General features: G+C 53.6%; 5 protein-coding genes across 5 annotated transcripts; 1 reads left to right on the plus strand and 4 right to left on the minus strand.

Moving 5' to 3' along the window:
* Positions 1 to 130: 130 nt before the first annotated feature.
* J7T55_011391 (lipoyl synthase) lies at positions 131 to 1521 on the plus strand (the record flags this gene model as incomplete). Its single annotated transcript, XM_053133965.1, has 2 exons — positions 131 to 1136; positions 1220 to 1521. 2 exons carry the CDS (start codon positions 131 to 133, stop codon positions 1519 to 1521), a joined length of 1308 nt encoding a protein of 435 aa, XP_052999200.1.
* A 613-nt stretch (positions 1522 to 2134) lies between these two features.
* On the minus strand, positions 2135 to 4009 carry J7T55_011392 (uncharacterized protein; the record flags this gene model as incomplete). Its single annotated transcript, XM_053133976.1, has 4 exons — positions 2135 to 2322; positions 2388 to 3079; positions 3140 to 3576; positions 3647 to 4009. 4 exons carry the CDS (start codon positions 4007 to 4009, stop codon positions 2135 to 2137), a joined length of 1680 nt encoding a protein of 559 aa, XP_052999201.1.
* A 1325-nt stretch (positions 4010 to 5334) lies between these two features.
* On the minus strand, positions 5335 to 5838 carry J7T55_011393 (uncharacterized protein; the record flags this gene model as incomplete). The annotated part of the gene is made up of 1 exon (XM_053133987.1): positions 5335 to 5838. One exon carries the CDS (start codon positions 5836 to 5838, stop codon positions 5335 to 5337), a length of 504 nt encoding a protein of 167 aa, XP_052999202.1.
* Positions 5839 to 6658: 820 nt separating this feature from the next.
* J7T55_011394 (uncharacterized protein) lies at positions 6659 to 8960 on the minus strand (the record flags this gene model as incomplete). The annotated part of the gene is made up of 6 exons (XM_053133999.1): positions 6659 to 6965; positions 7032 to 7629; positions 7703 to 7833; positions 7895 to 8001; positions 8134 to 8302; positions 8485 to 8960. 6 exons carry the CDS (start codon positions 8958 to 8960, stop codon positions 6659 to 6661), a joined length of 1788 nt encoding a protein of 595 aa, XP_052999203.1.
* A 2390-nt stretch (positions 8961 to 11350) lies between these two features.
* On the minus strand, positions 11351 to 13562 carry J7T55_011395 (E3 ubiquitin-protein ligase ARI10; the record flags this gene model as incomplete). Its single annotated transcript, XM_053134010.1, has 2 exons — positions 11351 to 12884; positions 12958 to 13562. The coding sequence occupies 2 exons, from the start codon at positions 13560 to 13562 to the stop codon at positions 11351 to 11353; spliced, it is 2139 nt and encodes a 712-aa protein (XP_052999204.1).
* Between the last annotated feature and the right edge of the window lie 3508 nt (positions 13563 to 17070).

The following is a 17070-nucleotide window of genomic DNA, read 5'->3' on the forward strand; positions in this document are numbered from 1 at the left end:
CCGAACCGGAGGCGATTTTCGGAGTCTCAACCACTTTCTCCCCTCAACAACTCTCGACAATTACCACCTACGAGGCTGCCAGCGTGGTCAAAGGGTGGTCTGGTCCTGCACACAGTCATACACCCGCAGTATGGCGTCCACAATACCATCACTGCAGAGGGCCCAGGTGCCCCTGCGACGCTCCCTCGCAAGGGCAATCGCAGCAAGCAGCCGCTCATACGCCACCCAGTCCGACCACCCAGCAGCAACACCACAGCCCACCACGCCCACACCCGCCGCTTCCAACCCCTCCTCGACCCCCTCAGGGACCCGTGTCCGCCCAACATACTTCAAGAACACCACCCTCTCGTCACTCGACTCCTTCATCGGCAGCAAAGCCGCCGACAGCTCGCTCTCCGAAGGCGACGCCTATGAGCTCCGCACCGTCGAGGTCGGCCCCGAGGGCCGCAAGAAGACCATCACCCGCCTGCCCGAGTGGCTCAAGACCCCGATCCCCTCGCCCGGCGCCAACACCAACTTCGGCAAGATCAAGGCCGACCTGCGTGGTCTGGGCCTGCACACGGTGTGCGAGGAGGCCCGCTGCCCCAACATCGGCGAGTGCTGGGGCGGCGACAACAAGAACGCCGCCACCGCCACCATCATGCTCATGGGCGACACCTGCACCCGCGGCTGCCGCTTCTGCAGCGTCAAGACGAACCGCCGGCCGGGGCCCCTCGACCCCCACGAGCCCGAGAACACCGCCGAGGCCCTGGCCCGCTGGGGGCTGGGCTATGTCGTCCTGACCAGCGTCGACCGTGACGACCTGGCCGACGGCGGCGCCCACCACTTCGCCGAGACCATCCGCCGCATCAAGTCCAAGAAGCCCACGCTGCTTGTCGAGGCCCTGACCGGCGACTTCCGCGGCGACCTGGACATGGTCAAGGTCGTAGCCGAGAGCGGGCTCGATGTCTATGCGCACAATGTCGAGACCGTCGAGGGGCTGACGCCGTACGTGCGGGACCGGAGGGCCACCTTCCGGCAAAGCCTGGCGGTGCTTTCCGAGGTGAAGAGGCTGAAGGGCGATGATATCATCACCAAGACGAGCATCATGCTCGGCCTGGGAGAGACCGAATCGGAGCTATGGGACACGCTGAAGGGTAAGTTAGCTCCTACCAAGACAATCATGCCATCCTTTCGCGGTGAGGAATATAACGAAGCTGACAATACTAATTGCGAGCAGAACTGAGGAAAGCCAACGTGGACGTCGTCACCTTCGGCCAGTACATGAGGCCCACTAAGCGGCACCTCAAGGTCGAGAAGTACGTCACTCCCGAGGAGTTCGAGCTCTGGGGCAAGCGCGCCCTGGACATGGGCTTCCTCTACTGCGCGAGCGGGCCCCTCGTGCGGTCGTCGTACAAGGCCGGCGAGGCCTTCATCGAGAACGTCCTCCGCAAGAGGGCGGGCGAGAAGGCCGCCGCCGCAACTGCCAGCGGCCTCGATGCCGCAGTCGCCTTGGAGCACGATAAGAATAGCTCCCTGTAGCCAGCTTGCCTGAGCCTCGTTCGTGTGTATACATAATCTCTCTCTCTCGTTTTCTTTGCCTTCGGTGTTGGATATAGAGTTATGGACTGGAAAGGGTGCATTGGACTGGCGCAGTAGAATTATATGGTGGTTCTCGGCATTCGGTAGTACTCGGCATTCATAGCAACGGTGCTGTGGCATGGTTGGCCAAGGCCGTCGTTCATATGCCCGTGATGCAAACTGTATTGAGGGGGCAGCATCTCAACAAGCTGCTTATTACTAGAGGCCGGTGGGCCGAAGACACAGTAGCACACATTACGAGGCCACATTCAACAAACAATGAGAAGCTGGCAGATAGGAAGAACTAGCCATCAATTCGTTCTTCAGCTTTTTCTTTCTTCTTGTTCAGGCCCCAAGGATCTGGTCTATTGGTGAGTGGGTTCCAAACGTCTTGTCCCACAAACAAGCAAAGCAAATGATATAGGTAAACCTTCTCCAAAAAAAGAAAAAAAGCCATTCCTAAGCAAGTTCTGTCCCCGATACTTCAGCCCATAGCATCATTCCTCAACTCGATGCAGCCGAAATGCTAGCGATTTGAGTATCTCGGATGGAGACTGCATGTGTCTATGCTCAGTTAGGCCTGACCCAGGTTGCTCCAGTCCCACTCAGACAACGTCAAGTCAAACCACTTCTTGTTCCTGCAGGCCACTGGGTAGATGGGCATCATTCCACGGGTGACACAGCTACCTCTCTGGATCGCCTTGGCTATACACTCGTGATCGGCGTCGGACTCGGCCCAAGGCCACTGTAAAGTGAACGACACTTCGTGGGAGAGTTAAGTGGTCAGCAATGTGGCCCACCTCAGGACATGTAATGAAGTAACTCACTCTCGATGCCTTGAACGTAGTTCAGATAGTCTCCTCGGACTGACGTGTCCGTGAAGAAGGTCCACATGGAGGCGTTGTTAACATTACAGTTGTAATCGCCCCAGCGGTTGTAGTTGCCTCCACAATAGCGCTTCATGTTATCGGCGATCCCCTTGCACCACCCCTTTGCATGATACCCGCCCTGGCCGGTGCCCGTGACTGCAATGTGATAGTCGAGAAAACTGCTTCCCTGGTTCCAATTCGACTCGCATGAGACTTGGTAGGTTCGGTTGACTCTAGCGTTAGCAGCCTCGCAGTTGTCCGTATCGCGTTCTACTCCAGGCAGCGGGCCGGTTACGTTACCACTGCTGGTATTCCAGTCGGGGTAGTGGACGCCTTGGTCATTAGCTGCGGCGCTCTCGGGAGAGGCCTCGTTCGTGCTGGGGATGTACAAGGTGCCGTTGTCCAGCTGCTGCGGCGGAAGTATGAGAGGTGCATCAGCTACTTCTTGGGAAGCGGGAGGTGGTCTGCTTCCACCTCCTAAAAATCGGTTGAATTGGACCAGTGCAACAGATGCGAGAATCACATTGAACGGCGGCAGGAAGTTCTGTGGTGTCTGAGAAGGCCAGATAGGAACGCCGGGGTAGTTCCATCGGCCGTCCTCACCTTGTGATGCATCGGGTGTTTGATCCGCATTGACGGGGGCCATCCAGCTAAAGGGCCAAAGTGTCAGTTTTGATGGCTAAATAGGAACAAACAGGCCTGCTTCTTACCTGAATCGAAGAGCTGCGCGAGGTGTGTTGCGGTCGAGGACCTGACCCGTGTTTGGGACGCCGGGTCGCAGCCTCACAACGCCAAGGTAGAGGCCAGTGTTGGTGAAAACCACCCGATACTCGCCTGGTGCAACCACTCGCATGTTCTGGCCCTGGGGGGCAGAATCACCGCCATCGAAACGACCGTGAAAGGTAAGAGGGTAAGTGAAGATGCGAATGTTATCCCAGTCAGGCTCAACTCGCCATCCTGCCGGGTCGAAGTTGTCATTCCAAACATCGGGTGGAATCTGCTGAGGGAATCGTGCTCCAGGCTGCCACATTGGCCAATGAGCTTGTGCATAATTGACGAAATCTTGGTTGGCGTCCCTAAAAGCAGGCATATTATCTTGAGTGTATCCTCCTGCGTTGGCGGCGTTCATAAGGTGTCGCCATCCGTCCTTGGGGCTGGTCAGTCAAGTACATGGCTTCTGCGATACATTAGAGTCATAAAACGGAAGAAGCGCTCACTCTAAAAGCAGTCCAGATTTCTTGAGTAGAGAACATGTATTCTTCGGCGTGGCCTCCAAAATCTGGGTCCTGTCTTCCGCCAGGCCAGCCCGCCGCTCGATCTTGTAGAACGTTGCCATCACGAGGACAGAGAACAAAGAGTGGAATGCAAAAATTGGGGTTTCGAAAGTTGTAATCCAGGTAGTTTGGCTCCGGTCCAGGCGGATAATCAATCCGGGCGACGGGCTTGGGAAACTGTTGTGTGTTGGCAGGGCCGAGAGCGACAGAAGCGTTGCGGATAGTATTGTCGAGAACGTTTGAGGAAGCCAGCACCATCATGCTTAGCAGGCTGATAAGGCCCAGAATCAGGTGCAGAGACCTCATTGCGGTGGGTATAGCAGCAATAGCTCACACTAAATCGATGGCTTCGAGATTGCTAGTATACGAGTCTGGGTTTCACGCTTGATGTGCTGTTCCTCTTGTGGGTAAGATAGGTTGGGCCAGGTAGATTTCTTTGGAATTGATGTGCTGTTGCTTAAGGGGAAGTTTGTGGGTGCATAGAGTTAAGAGTTGGTAGAGGACAAGAGGAAGGATGAACAATTGTGGTACCTACAGGGGTGATTCACAAGGTCAGAGGCGCAAGAGGCTAAAGTACCTCAAAACAAACATCTTTGTAGAACACTCGTTGGTGAGTCACTGGAAGGGCTGATGTTTGGAGGGTAGTGAATATTCCCAAGAGAAAGTGCGAGTTCACACCATTGTCGCTCGCAAACACCTATCCACAAACTTGTACCGGCGCTGCCACTGTCTATTGACTTGCAAGATGTGGCGGGCAGCCTGTGCTATCCCTTCTCAAGTAAAATTCTCAAATACCAAGCCAGTTGAGAGGATTTTGAGATTCTCTTTTCTTTTTTTGTCTTTCTATGTTCATGTCCTGTGAATGTGCAAAGAGTTGAAGTCCGGCTATTCCCCCCGGATTATCCTGGATGCTGGACAGTTAATGTGCCCTTTAGGCTCATAGAGCCTAGAAGACTCTCAGTTGTGCGCACCAAGACTGCTAATACCTAGGTAAGGCATCAGGAAGGATGATTCAAGATCAGCTAGCTTGTAAACGGTCATAGTAGTTTTGAAAAAGACATTCTTTTGAATACTCAACGCCTAGATAAACGGACTCACATTCATTTGGCACAGAGTCGTCAGCTGACAACTAACTTATTCAGCCATGCTGAAGCAATGAAAGCTGACAGTCACCGTAGTACTATCAAGACGAAGATTTGCCGGATGCATATGACAGACAAATCAGCTATTCCTTCTATGGGACTGTTGAAGTTCGTGAAACATTGTGCCACTTGGTGTAGAGTATATTTCATGCAAAGGCTCTACGACCCAGGGAATAAGTAAAGGTCTTGAAAGAGGAGAGTGGTTCCTTTATTACATGATGTTGATTTGCTGAGGCTGAGAAGTACATGGTATGCGATTAATGTATACTCGTGACCTCAGCATCTAGGTACATTGACTGGGCCCATCGTGGTCTCAGATCTGGCTGTGGCCGAGCACCCTACTCTTTTCTTCTTCTTTCTCAACGACTCAGCTTCCAATTGTTCTCAAATCTCCTACACCAAGTCATTGCCCTAAGCCTGTTCGTATCCCATTCGTCAGCATCAATCGCTATCCGAGCTAGAACTGCAGCTGGAGCAGTAAGTAAAGCACTACCGGCCATCCTCCTCATCCAATCTCTGATTACATAGCTCATCAGCGACCTTGTTCTCCTCTCTGGGGATCCAGACGTATCTGACAGAGCCCAGGTCTCTGACGAGATCGTCCAGGCGAGAGGCCCTCTCAATGAGATCCCGATTGCTGACCTCGAAACCTCTCGCGTTCCGCCATCCGTTTCTAGACCACTTGTAGATCCACTTAGTCATGCATCGGATTGCATACCGCGAGTCCGACTTGATGGTGATTCGAAGCTTGGGATTGCTGTGCAATGTCTTGTATCGCTGGAGGGCCCACTCCAGCGCCATTATGATGGCGGTGATCTCGGCTCGTTGATTGGTAGGACGAGGTTTGCCTTGCTGTCGAGAGAGAACACGGCTTCGGGGCTGCGCTGGCCATCCGTGGGGGCTCTGGCGGCAGCACGCAGCCACTCCGATTGCACTTGGTCGTCCGTTGCGCCGGCAGCCGCCGTCAACGTTGAAAATCATTCGGTAGACCATGGTGGGCGAGATGCGATTCGCTAGGTAGCCCTGAATATTTGCTGATATTGATGAATTGCTCCAACAACGGGAGTTGACATTGGCTGCTTAGGCGTAGACAATTGGTTTCGTCACCTGCGAACGGTGTGGTCAGTAAAGTCGAAGATCAGCTTACACTCGAGACACAATTCAAGTGCTACTGACCGCCGTCTGACCAATACGACACCCTAAACACCCTGTGTGGAAAAGGGGAGAAGAGTCAGGCTCACTGAAGTGATGCCAGCAGTGTTCATAAGGGGACAGGATAATGACAGACTTGAATGGTTGAAAAACAAGAATGCTGGTTTTAGGGGGCTGGTCAAGTAGAAATTAAGCAAACTGAAGAGCCAAAGCTTAGGTTTCAAGGTTGTGATGTTGCCATTCCCTTGTGGTGAATCAACTGTGGTTTGCTGCAACATTGTCTCACTGTGGTAACTAACTCAAACACATCAAAACAGTGAATTTGGCCTATACAGTGTATGAATGGAGAATCAACCAGATAAAGGGACACCTCCTGGACAAAGAAATCAATACAAGACCAAAAGAATATTCTGAATCGAAGCCTCTCCTAGACAAAATTGATTTAGCATCAGAATATGCAATACTTATTACTTTCCTTTGCCTACTATCCAGGTAATAGAGGCTCCTCTAGAAGCATTCTCTATCTAATATCTCTCCCGTTTTGTACGAAACCAGCTAGTCCTTTGGCAGTAGCCTCTCTGCAACCAATGATTAAATCTTTCTACTACCCTGACTGTTCCAATCCAGCTCTGTGGACTGCAAGCTCCTAATGATTCTTGTCTCAATAATTTGTGGAAGCCGTAACAGTAGCATCGTCAGTAGCAACCTTCTCAACACTTTGCCCACTATTTCTTTCCGGGTCAACTTGGGTCTGCTCATACGGACTCTCCAGCCGACCAGCCGTCCAAGCACGGATTCTTTTACCGTAAATGTACATGATAGGCAAACCCAAAGCAAAGCCGGCCATTATACCACCGTAGATAGCGAAGTTGACCATGAACCCAAGTTGCTCGATCCAGGTTGTCGAGTCAAAAGACAGTGCGAAACCTACCACGAGACGCAGGGAGGAAACATTGACAAGGACAGGTCTAAGAAGCAGTGAGAAACAGTGAGAAGAGGTATGCGTAAGTGACGCTGTTGAATGGATAACTCACCCTGCGAAGCGAGGATAACTCTCGACCAAGTAGACCGAGACCACCGCGCTCGTCGTCAAGTAACCGAATCCAATCAGGAAGATGCCCACCAGTACCACAATCGTCGACACCGATTCGATATTCTGACCGGCATACCCAACCACAATAGGGCCTACGATACCCGCTGACAGTGGAATGATCAGACTCAAGAGATGTGCCTCGGGCTCCCTCCGCCCGCCATTCCGCCTTGCGTGCCAATTAGACACCTTGTCCGCCAGGAACCCCCCGAAAAGCCACACAAAAGGGCTCGCGATGACGAACGGTATGAAAACCAAGCCGATGGTCTCGAACTTCCACCCTGCGGCGATCTGGACGGATGAGATGACCTGAGCGTTGGCGTTCTGTATGGCCGAGAACATGGAATTGATGAGAATTACCCATAGTACGTTGGGGAAGAAGGTCGTCTTGATCATTTCCCAGATTGAACGGGCCGCAAGTCTCCATTCTGTCTCAACGTTGAACATGCCGAAGTTACTGTTTTTGTTGCGTGGTCCGTAATGGAGCTCGTCCAGCCTGGGCCGGTTCTCGCCTGGCAAGAGCGCGTAGACTTGCTTACCCGCTAGAAGGTGACCGCTTTAGTAAAGTACGAAAACAAATACTTCAACTGTGATGATTCAAGTGCGAAAACATACCGAGCTCATCATCACTCCGGACCCAGCGGGTCTCAGGCACGAACGCTATCAGACCCAGCCACACAAGAATGCCAACACCAGCGGTGATATAGTAAAGATATCTCCAGTCTAGACGGAGTACAATGTAGGGACTGATAAACACCTGTCAGCCATTTTCTAATAGAGATACGCATGGGATCTATGAGGACTGACGCAGAAATACCCAAGGCCAACACAAATAGTCCCTGTGTTGCACCCACGAGGGAGATAGCCTTATTCCTCTCGTGAATAAACATGAAATCCTGGATGATCAACGGCACCTATAATTTTGTCAACAAAATACTCCCACTCTTGGTAGCACACAGGGATGTAGTTGTAAATTTGGCCATAGAGAGTCGTGTTCTCAAAACCTCCCCAAAGAGAATCAAACAGCTTTAAATGCAAGTACTCACCAGAGCCTCAACTGCACCGGCACCGAGGCCCTGAAATGCCCTCGCTGCAAGGTGGCTACTAAGGGAAGTCGAGTAACCCGCCCAAAGACCACCACTCCACGCCATCGCGCCGGTAAACAGTAGCACAGGACGTCTCCCAATAGCGATAGTGAGTGGAACGAGGAAGTACCTGTACATATCTAAAGTCAGGCACCTTCAGCCCAACGAGGCGACCGGCAATGCGCCACAAGGTCTTGGCAGGCCACGCACTCGCATGGCTCGTACAGAACTCTTCCCTCACAGGGGCAAGTGTCTTTTAGACGAGACACTATCCACGATGGGGACAATATATAACTCGAGGGCATAACTCACGACGCAATACCGTTCACAAGCAGCGGCAACGAAGCCAGCAGCGACACCTGCCACAGCGGCGGGCCGCCCATCCCAGTCATCAGGCCGCCCTGCCCGCCGCCCTGCCCGCCGGGCGGCTGGGGCTGCCCGAGGACCTTTGGGTCGACGCCCGCGTACTCGAGGACGAACACGGGCACCATGGCGCCGATGACGTTCTCGGCGGCGAGCGCGAGCGCGCCGAACAGGGACAGCGCGGCGACGGCGGCCCACTTGCGCCACGTGGGCAGGTTGAGGGGGTCCTTGGGGCTCGGCGTGGGCGTGGGCACGAAGCGGATGCTGTCGTTCTCGAAGAGCTGCGTCGTGCCGACCACGAGGGCCTCGGGCGAGACCTCCTTCTGCAGGGGCGACATGGGCGACATGGGCGCGTCGTAGTAGTCGCCGGCGGTCGACGCGGGCGACACCACCCGCGGCGATTCTTCCACTGTGTCGGGAGCCATGGTGTGCCTTGTCTCTAATCAGTTTGTGTGATCCGAGTTGCTGTGGTTCCTCTACAGGTCTCTGCTCTTGGAGTGAATCGAATAATCAGACCAGTCCCATTTTTGGGACTATGAAGGACATCACTTCATCTATATTTAACAGTGTAGGATAATAAGGGTGTCCTTGCCACATGCTCCTGTTTCCCCCACAGATCGACATGAAGACTTTGGTAGATCGGGCACGGAGTATATGGGACGACGGGATCTTTATAAGTCCGGAAGACGATGTGGACTGATACAAAGGTTTCACGTCGGGGGTGTCTTCCGGTGGAGGAAGTCTACGAGATACAGCATAGTATCAGTTGGGACAGGGTTCAAGATCGATACGCCACTGGCGGCATGATGTCTTGATGACAAGCGGCAACCGTACTGGTCGACGACGTTGACAGTGCGCGGCATGGTTAGAACTCAGAATTAATCTCATACTGTAAGTGGCTGGAAGAGTATCTCGTCAATGGCCTTGAGGTGTGTTAAAGCCAAGAGTGGTTAGCTTGGCTGGCCTTCAAGAGACAATGAAGCGTGAAATGGGAGTATTTAACCATATGGACTTACTACCCATGTAGCGGACAGGCACTAGGCGACGGAGTATATGACCACGCAATAAGTTATAGTCTAGCAGATCAATTGCAACCCTGTTAGCTACGGGGATCGACATGATTTACTTTAGCAGGCATCGCCATGTAACACACCAACGGAGGACCAGTCATGAACACCATACTTGGCACTGTCCTTCTGGCCATAGCTTCTTGACGTCCTGTTCCTGCTACTACCTAGCTAGTCAATGAGGGATGTCTTCTACACGTGCGCCACCTACATGTGCATCCTCTTTCGCCCCTAATGCAGGAAGGAGAATCTCTCGTTCCGGGTGAAACCACTGCGCAATAGTTGTCTGCGGCCAAGAGCCCCGGCTGATGCAGCGACGAATTCTTGAGAGCTTTGCAAGGGAGGGCGGAAAGAATAGGGTCACTTGGTGGTGCGACGAGCATAAGCTAGCTATTCAGCAAATTGATTTGATTTTCAGAGTAATCCGACATATTTCAGTGAAACGTGGGATCCGCAAGTGTGGTTCAATTTGGCCTGGGCAGATCATCCAAAGTCTCAACTCTAGATCATCTTGTAACGATTTTGATCGCTTAAGTCCAGAATATTGAGAAAAAGGTACGGAGTATCTCGCAGACACCACGGGCCACCTCAGCCCCAGGGCCATCCCAGCTGGCTGAATGAGATGTGGCAAGGTCGTGGTCGCTGCTTAAGGCTTCTAGAAGCTGGTGAAGAAGGTTGACGAAAACATCTCCGTTTCTCGTAAGCCATGATCTCCTTGCCCAAATTCGGCTAGTGACAAGTTTGTCACGTAAAAGCAGTGCCCGTAAAAAGAACAAGAGTAAAACCTAGCACTTGTAGCTAGGTCGACAAAGTTCAGACTACGCCCATCATGACAATTAATGTTTCGTGCTGAAATTGAGAGTCTTGTGGTCTGAAAAGTATCACAAATCAGTCGTTGAAGGGCCTGCCTAGTACCTGGCTCGGTCATTTAAGTAGCTAGCGCCCGTTTTCTTCGCCTCCTAAGATCAGGAACGCGCCATTCGGGACCGGGCAAACATAACACAAGGAGCGACACTCGGACCTTCACTAACTCGGCACGGACAAATCTTGGCTTTATTCACCAACGATGTATCTGATTCCCTACTGATGAACGTGCTTGTAGAGCAACCCCGGACCTCGAGGGAGACCTCGGCTGTTGTCGATGATGGTGATGGTGATGGTTTGAGTAGCCAGCCATCCGCGGACGGACAGGCCTTGATGATTCCAATCTCAGTTTATTAACGTGCCCTCGCCACCTATCCAGAGCCATGCCAGGAAAAGAGTTGGACGCCGTAAAGAAAATGACAGACCGCCGAATTCCGATGCACCGCCCGCCACCCTCTCCGAAAGACCATGTCCAAGAAAACATGTGGAAGCGAGACGTGGTATATTGCAAGTCGCTAGACAAAGTGAAAATGGGAGAAGCAAATGCTCAGACGCCTCTTTTAGTTGTCGCCGGAGATGATCCAGTAGATAAAAAAGTAAATAGTAACAGATCAGAGGGAGAAAAAAAACGACTCGATGTGTGCGAGACATCTCTCCACAGTCCGGTCAGCACTTGAACGCGGTCTGTGTCCTTTCTTTCTCTATCAGCTGAATCGATATTTGGTGGCAAATGGATGTGGCATGACGTTGTCGTCAAATGTGTGACAACTCGTGCCTGGCATAATGCCGGTTCCGAGTCGAATCAGTGTCGCAGTCGTTGGTGTGAATTTATTTCGTCGGTCTCGTGGCGTCAGGTCGTGCGTCGAGTTCCTCGTCGTGGGATATTACAAGATGATCGCTGCATCAATTGCCTCTTCCTTCTCTTCCTCCTCTTTCACCACAGTCAAGCCAGCATCATCAGGGCCTGAGGCGTCCATAGCAGACGGTGCCTCCGCCGGCCAAGCTGGGGTGGGTATCGGCGCAAATTTGACGCCCTTTTCCTTCTCTTTCGTCACCCGCAATATTTCGATGGCGAGCTCCCACCGTCTCACGAGTCGCTCCTTGCGTTCCTTGAAGACTCTTGCCAGCGCATCCTCCTCGTTCGCGAGCTCGGCGACGAGGTCCTCCATCTCCTGATCGCGCTTCTCTCGCTGCTTCTCCAGCTCGGACTCTTGGCGTTCGAGAAGCTCCTCCATGCGTTTGGCTTGGCGGTCCCGAAGCACGTTGATTCTCGCCTGGTGCAGCCTGGCCATGCCCTCGAGTGCGTTATGCTGCTGTCCTAGTTCCCGCAAGTGCCTCTCGGTGACGACGCGCGGCGGCATGTCGCTATCGGTCCCGCCCATCGATGACCTACCAAGGGCCTTGCAGTATGCTTCCATGTGCTTGACGCGGATCCGCACGCTCTTCTCTGCCTGTTCCAGCGACGCCCGGAGCTCGATCTCGGCCGCAATCTGACGTTCTTCCAGATGTTGCTCGGTCTTTGCATGACGCTCCTTCATCTTATCGATTTGGTCCGAGTATTTCTCATTCAGCTTGAGTTTTCGCTCCTCATGTCGCGTCCACATGACCCACTTGGTCTTCCGTTCAAACGTTCTGAATCGCCATTTCTCCTCCTCCTGCTCGTCTTTTAACTTTTTGAATTCTTCACAAGCCTGTGTCCTCTTTTCCGCCAGCTGGCGCTCGACCTCTGCGGCGGCGGCGGCTGCTTCTTGGGCCGCCTTCTCAGCCTCGAGCTCCGCTTCTCGCGCGGCCTCTTCCATCCTCCGCCGCTCAAGCTCTTCCTCTCCATTGCAAAAGTTTGGGCATCCTACAGCAGGGTCCCACACAGCACCGCATATGTAGCAGAACTGAGCCTTGCACCGACATGTCATATGCGTGCATCCTTGGGTGAGTTCCACCAGAGTGCGGCACTTATAACATCTCCTCCAGCCAGATTTCTCGCCCATTCGTAGCACCTGATCCAGCTCATGATCGTTGGGGCAGTCCTGGCCCACGGGATGCGCATCCCTCTTGCACCAAATACACACTCTGGTCCGGCATTCCCTGCAGACCACGTCGAATGGATGTTTAGGGTCGATCCGGTTCCGTGGTGGGATAAACTCGTTGCAACAGGGATTAGGGCAGAAGATTCGTGCTTCCCAGGGAGTACTATATTGTTGAACAGCCTTGAGGAACAGCTGCTGTTCGTCACGGGTGAGGAGATTGCGTATTGTTGTGCCCAGGACGGGCTGTGTGCAGCATCGGGGCGGCATCTTGGACTCATCGGTCGTAGACTGTTCGATCATGATTCGTAGACAGTTTCCGCAGTAGGTATGACCACAGGGCAGGGTCTGGAGATCATTCTGCTTGTTGAAGTCATCTCGACAGCATATGCAGGATCTGGTTGGCAAATGTCAGCGTCTCGAGACAAATGAATGTCAGTTTCGCTGCACACGGCGATGGCTGAACCTACAAAGTGGCACTTGGTATATTAGACGGCTTCTTCCACCGGACCTTCGCCTTTAAACCATTTTTGATGCTGATGTAACTCTTTCTCGTGCTAACGCTGAATATACTCGGAGCGGGGTTTGTAGGAGTAGGCGGCCGTTTGAGGATCTTGGGCTGGCATAAGTTGGGTTCCAACTGCGCCAGGTATTTGTCGTAGGTTGAGAAGTTGAGGCTCCGCGATCTTGCTCTCGAACTCGGGACAGGAGGAGCGTGGTCGTGTGGCTCGGCACCAGTATTCGGTCGTGAAGGTGGATTCGACGTCATGGCGGTATTTGTGGTGTCTTCTGAACCAGAGGAGGTGTTGCGAGCATGGGTGGAGGAGAGGGTGGCGTCGGACTCGGCGCCGGGGCTGTGGGTGTCTTCCGAAGGCAAAGGCGGCGCTGGGATGGATATGCCGAGTGTGGCTGCTCTGGTGATTAAATCTTGCTCGATATTCTGCTCTGTCTCGACGGAACGAAGAACTTCCACAAGGTAGGAGAGGTCGTTCAGCTCGTCTGGGGCGTTGTCGGTGGCGGCATCGGCTGGGCTTGCATTATGGGCAACGGGCGGTATTGTTGCAAGCGAACCCATTGTCATGAGGCGCCGGTGACGGGTTCGCCTGCGGTTGTCTCTGCTAGACCACCTTTGCTGGCCGGGGGGCAGAGGCAATAATATTATGACACAAGTCGAAAGGGGGGAGGGCCGACAGGAAGTCAAGGCCCTAGGGCAAGGTGCCGAGATGCTCCAGACGGGATGAAGGAAAGCGTGGCGGTCAGACGCGCCCCCTTCATCGACGGTCCATGATCCAGTGAGAGATCAGAATGGCGTCGGCCGTTGCCCCTTTGCGGTTGGAGGAGGCGGCCAGTGCAAGTGCAGGTTGCAGTTCGGGGGGTCGGTGCGATGAAGATCGGACAACGGGCAGGACTGAGAAAAAGTCAGGAGTCCAGGTCCCAGTGGAATGACGCGACTCTCGTCACATACAGCAGCGGTACAGTAGATAGGTAGATAAGTGAGGTGCCAGCGGGGTCGGAGCCGCTCCCTGTGTGCGTCTATGTGCTTGTGCTTGTGCTTGTGCTCGTGCCTCTATCTATGTCTCTCGCGAACTCATGCAGGGTTGGGGTCGTTGTGTAACCAAGACTGATAGGTTGGAGCCCGATCATGCATATGACATGTAGCGATTATGATGTGATATGGGGGGATGTTGGGAGGATAGAGTTGTTGGTTGGCAGGGGGGGGGGGGAACAGACAAGAAAAGGAAAAGAGTAAAAGAAAAAAAAAGGTACCAAGCAGAGAGAGAGGCGGACTGCAAAGGCAGACTCCGACCCCGAGTTGCCCCGTATCGCGAAAGATAGCAGTCTAAACGAGCGGAAATCAAGAATCATGCACACCAGCCAGGTGCAGCCAGGCCAGGTGATGAGAGGTGGGACTAGGAGGTCGGAGGAAAAAAGTAGACTGGGCCGGGCTGGAGTGGCAGAGTGGACTGGGCGGCTGCTGGTGGGGACAGAATCACCAGATCAACCAAGGTTGACGAGGTGCGAGGCAAGGCTTCTTCTTCTTGTCCTGCTGCTACTGTGCTGCTGAGTGGTGCTGTTTACCGGTATGCGGTGGGCCAGTGCCAACGGATGGGTTGATCGGATCGGATGGGGAGGAGATATGTGGCAGACTAGATATGGGGTAAATGTGGGTGTGGACAGGGCGAGCGGCTCGTTTGGGCCTGGGTATTCCAGTTCCAGTACTACTGAATCTGCTAGGGGACAGTGTGTGTGTGTGTGTGTGTAGGTGTGTAGGTGGATGGGTACAGTGTCTAGGGATCCAATCGTAGGCCGTTGTTACTCAGACACGCTCCTCCTGCCCTGTGAACCAACTCCTGCACTTGTCCCTACTTCTTCTTTTCCTTCTTGTTGTCCCTGCCTCATCTCGTCTTGTCTTGTCGTGCTTGCAAATATTGACCTACTGTGTTTGGAGTGCAACGACTGGAGGTGCAGCATGTGTGATGCAAGTGCAAGTGCGACTTTCGACTGCAACGGCGACTGCCCACTGCAACTGCAAGCGCCTGATGACGGGCTGCAACTTCAGCCTGCACTTGAGCGGAACCGGCCAGTGTGAGCCGGCGTGAGCTTGAGCTTGAACTCTGGTGGGTGTGTGGTGTGGGTGTGGCCTGTGTGGGTGGGCGCGGTTGCCGTTGTATTGTGGTGTGGCAGACTAGGTGCAGGGCAGGTGCGGGTGCAGGGCATGGGCATGGCAAGGGCAGCGAGGGCAGCGAGGGCAGGCAGGCACTGGACAGTGGACAGTGGACAGGACGGAACAGGCAGGGCAGGTGGGTTTTGGGTGGATATTGTTCCCTTCCCTTGCCTCCCGCAACCCTTCACACACAGTATAGTCTAGCATCTACACAATATTAGACTTAAATAGATCTTGCGTGCTGCTTCCCATCTGCAGGTGTGCAGGTGTGCAGGTGTGCAGGCCAACTCCTCGCCTCTCAACGCTCCCCTCTCCCCTCCTAAACCCTCCATGAGGCTGTGGCCTGTCGTCTGATGGATGCGATGAACACAGCAGGACCTTTGCCTATCCGGCACTTCCAAACAAACGAGACCTCACTTGCAGGCTTCCGCTGCAGTGCCACCGCACACCTCATTGACCTGTCGTATTGGCCCCCCCAGCCCGTACAGTACAGTTCACACGTGTGCCGTACAAGATCGTGACTGTGACTTGACTCGGCACAGACTGCGCCTCCATCTGGACTTCTTGACTGATTTCTCGTTGACTACCCACTTGTCGGGTCGTCGTCAACGTCGTCGTCGTTATCTTCGGACATGACTGCCAACCAGGTGAAGTCTTCCATACCTAGACACCACCATGGTCTCATGATGGCCCACGATACCCTTTCAACCTGCTGCCCTGTCTGAGTGGCATGCCGTGCCGAGCCCACGCCTCGCCTGTCCGGCATACCTGCATTAGCACCGCCAAGCCGTCGCCTTGTCTGCCATGCCAGTCTATTGCACCTCGTCATCTCACCTCGACAAGGACATCCCGTCTCGCTTCCTCCTGGGCAGGTGGGCTGTTTCTCGTTTCACCTGCACTCACCGCCTTGCATTGATGACTGATGACTGCTTACTGTGCACCGTCGCCAGCAGCCCACCGGCGACATTTCATCTCCATCCCATCTCTCTGTCAAAGGCATGAATTGTCTCCCACCATCCGTTGAGAAAACGGAAAATCCCCCGAAACAAGGCTCCATGGGATCCAGCCCTATCTGCCACCCGCCGGTGGGACGAAAGCTGCGGTGAATCGAGGCCCTCCAGGATACCCTTCATGCACTTCAATACCAGAGACCCAGCCGCCGCAGCCGAAGGATGAAAATCCCTCTGGCCCATTTTCGGGGAGTCCATAAGGCAGCCAGTCTTTATCCAGAACTAAGGAGCCGCTATGATTTTTGTCGGGAATAAGTGAACCAGTGAATGAATGACTTGCAATTTTTTTCTTGACCGGCAGGGCTGGATGAGAAAGAAAAAAAAATCCAAAACGCCGATTTCATCCAAACACCTCTCGAGACAAGATGCGGCCTCGCCGAAAAGCTTTATACCCCAAAGGCCAAGCCAACATCTTGGGTGTCATCCGGGTGTGTCTCAAAAAACCACCCATCGTCACGTCCAGTCTGAGAGTCTCGGAGCGTTGGGCGCTTACCAAAAGCTGCACCCGGCCGTCCCGTCTTTGAGACAGGACGCGCAAATCAGGGCGATCTGTATTTGTATGTTCTAGAACAATTCCAGAAGAAACGCGAAGACAGCCCGGCGCCTGACGCCGGTCTATTTGACGAATCGGGACTGCTGGATTGTGATTGGGGGGGGAGGGAGGCGGCTGGCCGTCTCATTGCCGGGCCGTACAAACGCCTGCCATCCACTCATGCCACTAAAGCGAGCCACTTGCTTGTCTTGCCACTGACGAACGAGACACTTCCAACTCCCATTTGCGTGATTTCTCGTTCTTCTAGAAAATTGGGGCTGTTAAAGCCCCAGCCTTTAACAGAATAGGTCTCTGCCAACCATGCATTTGCGCAGCCAGAAGAGGGAGAAAAAGATAGCCAGCGCCCGGATGTTGA

Source organism: Diaporthe amygdali (genome assembly GCF_026229845.1).
Source record: "Diaporthe amygdali strain CAA958 chromosome Unknown NODE_2_length_3802984_cov_64_841326, whole genome shotgun sequence".
In the NCBI taxonomy this organism is placed as follows: Eukaryota; Fungi; Ascomycota; class Sordariomycetes; order Diaporthales; family Diaporthaceae; genus Diaporthe; species Diaporthe amygdali.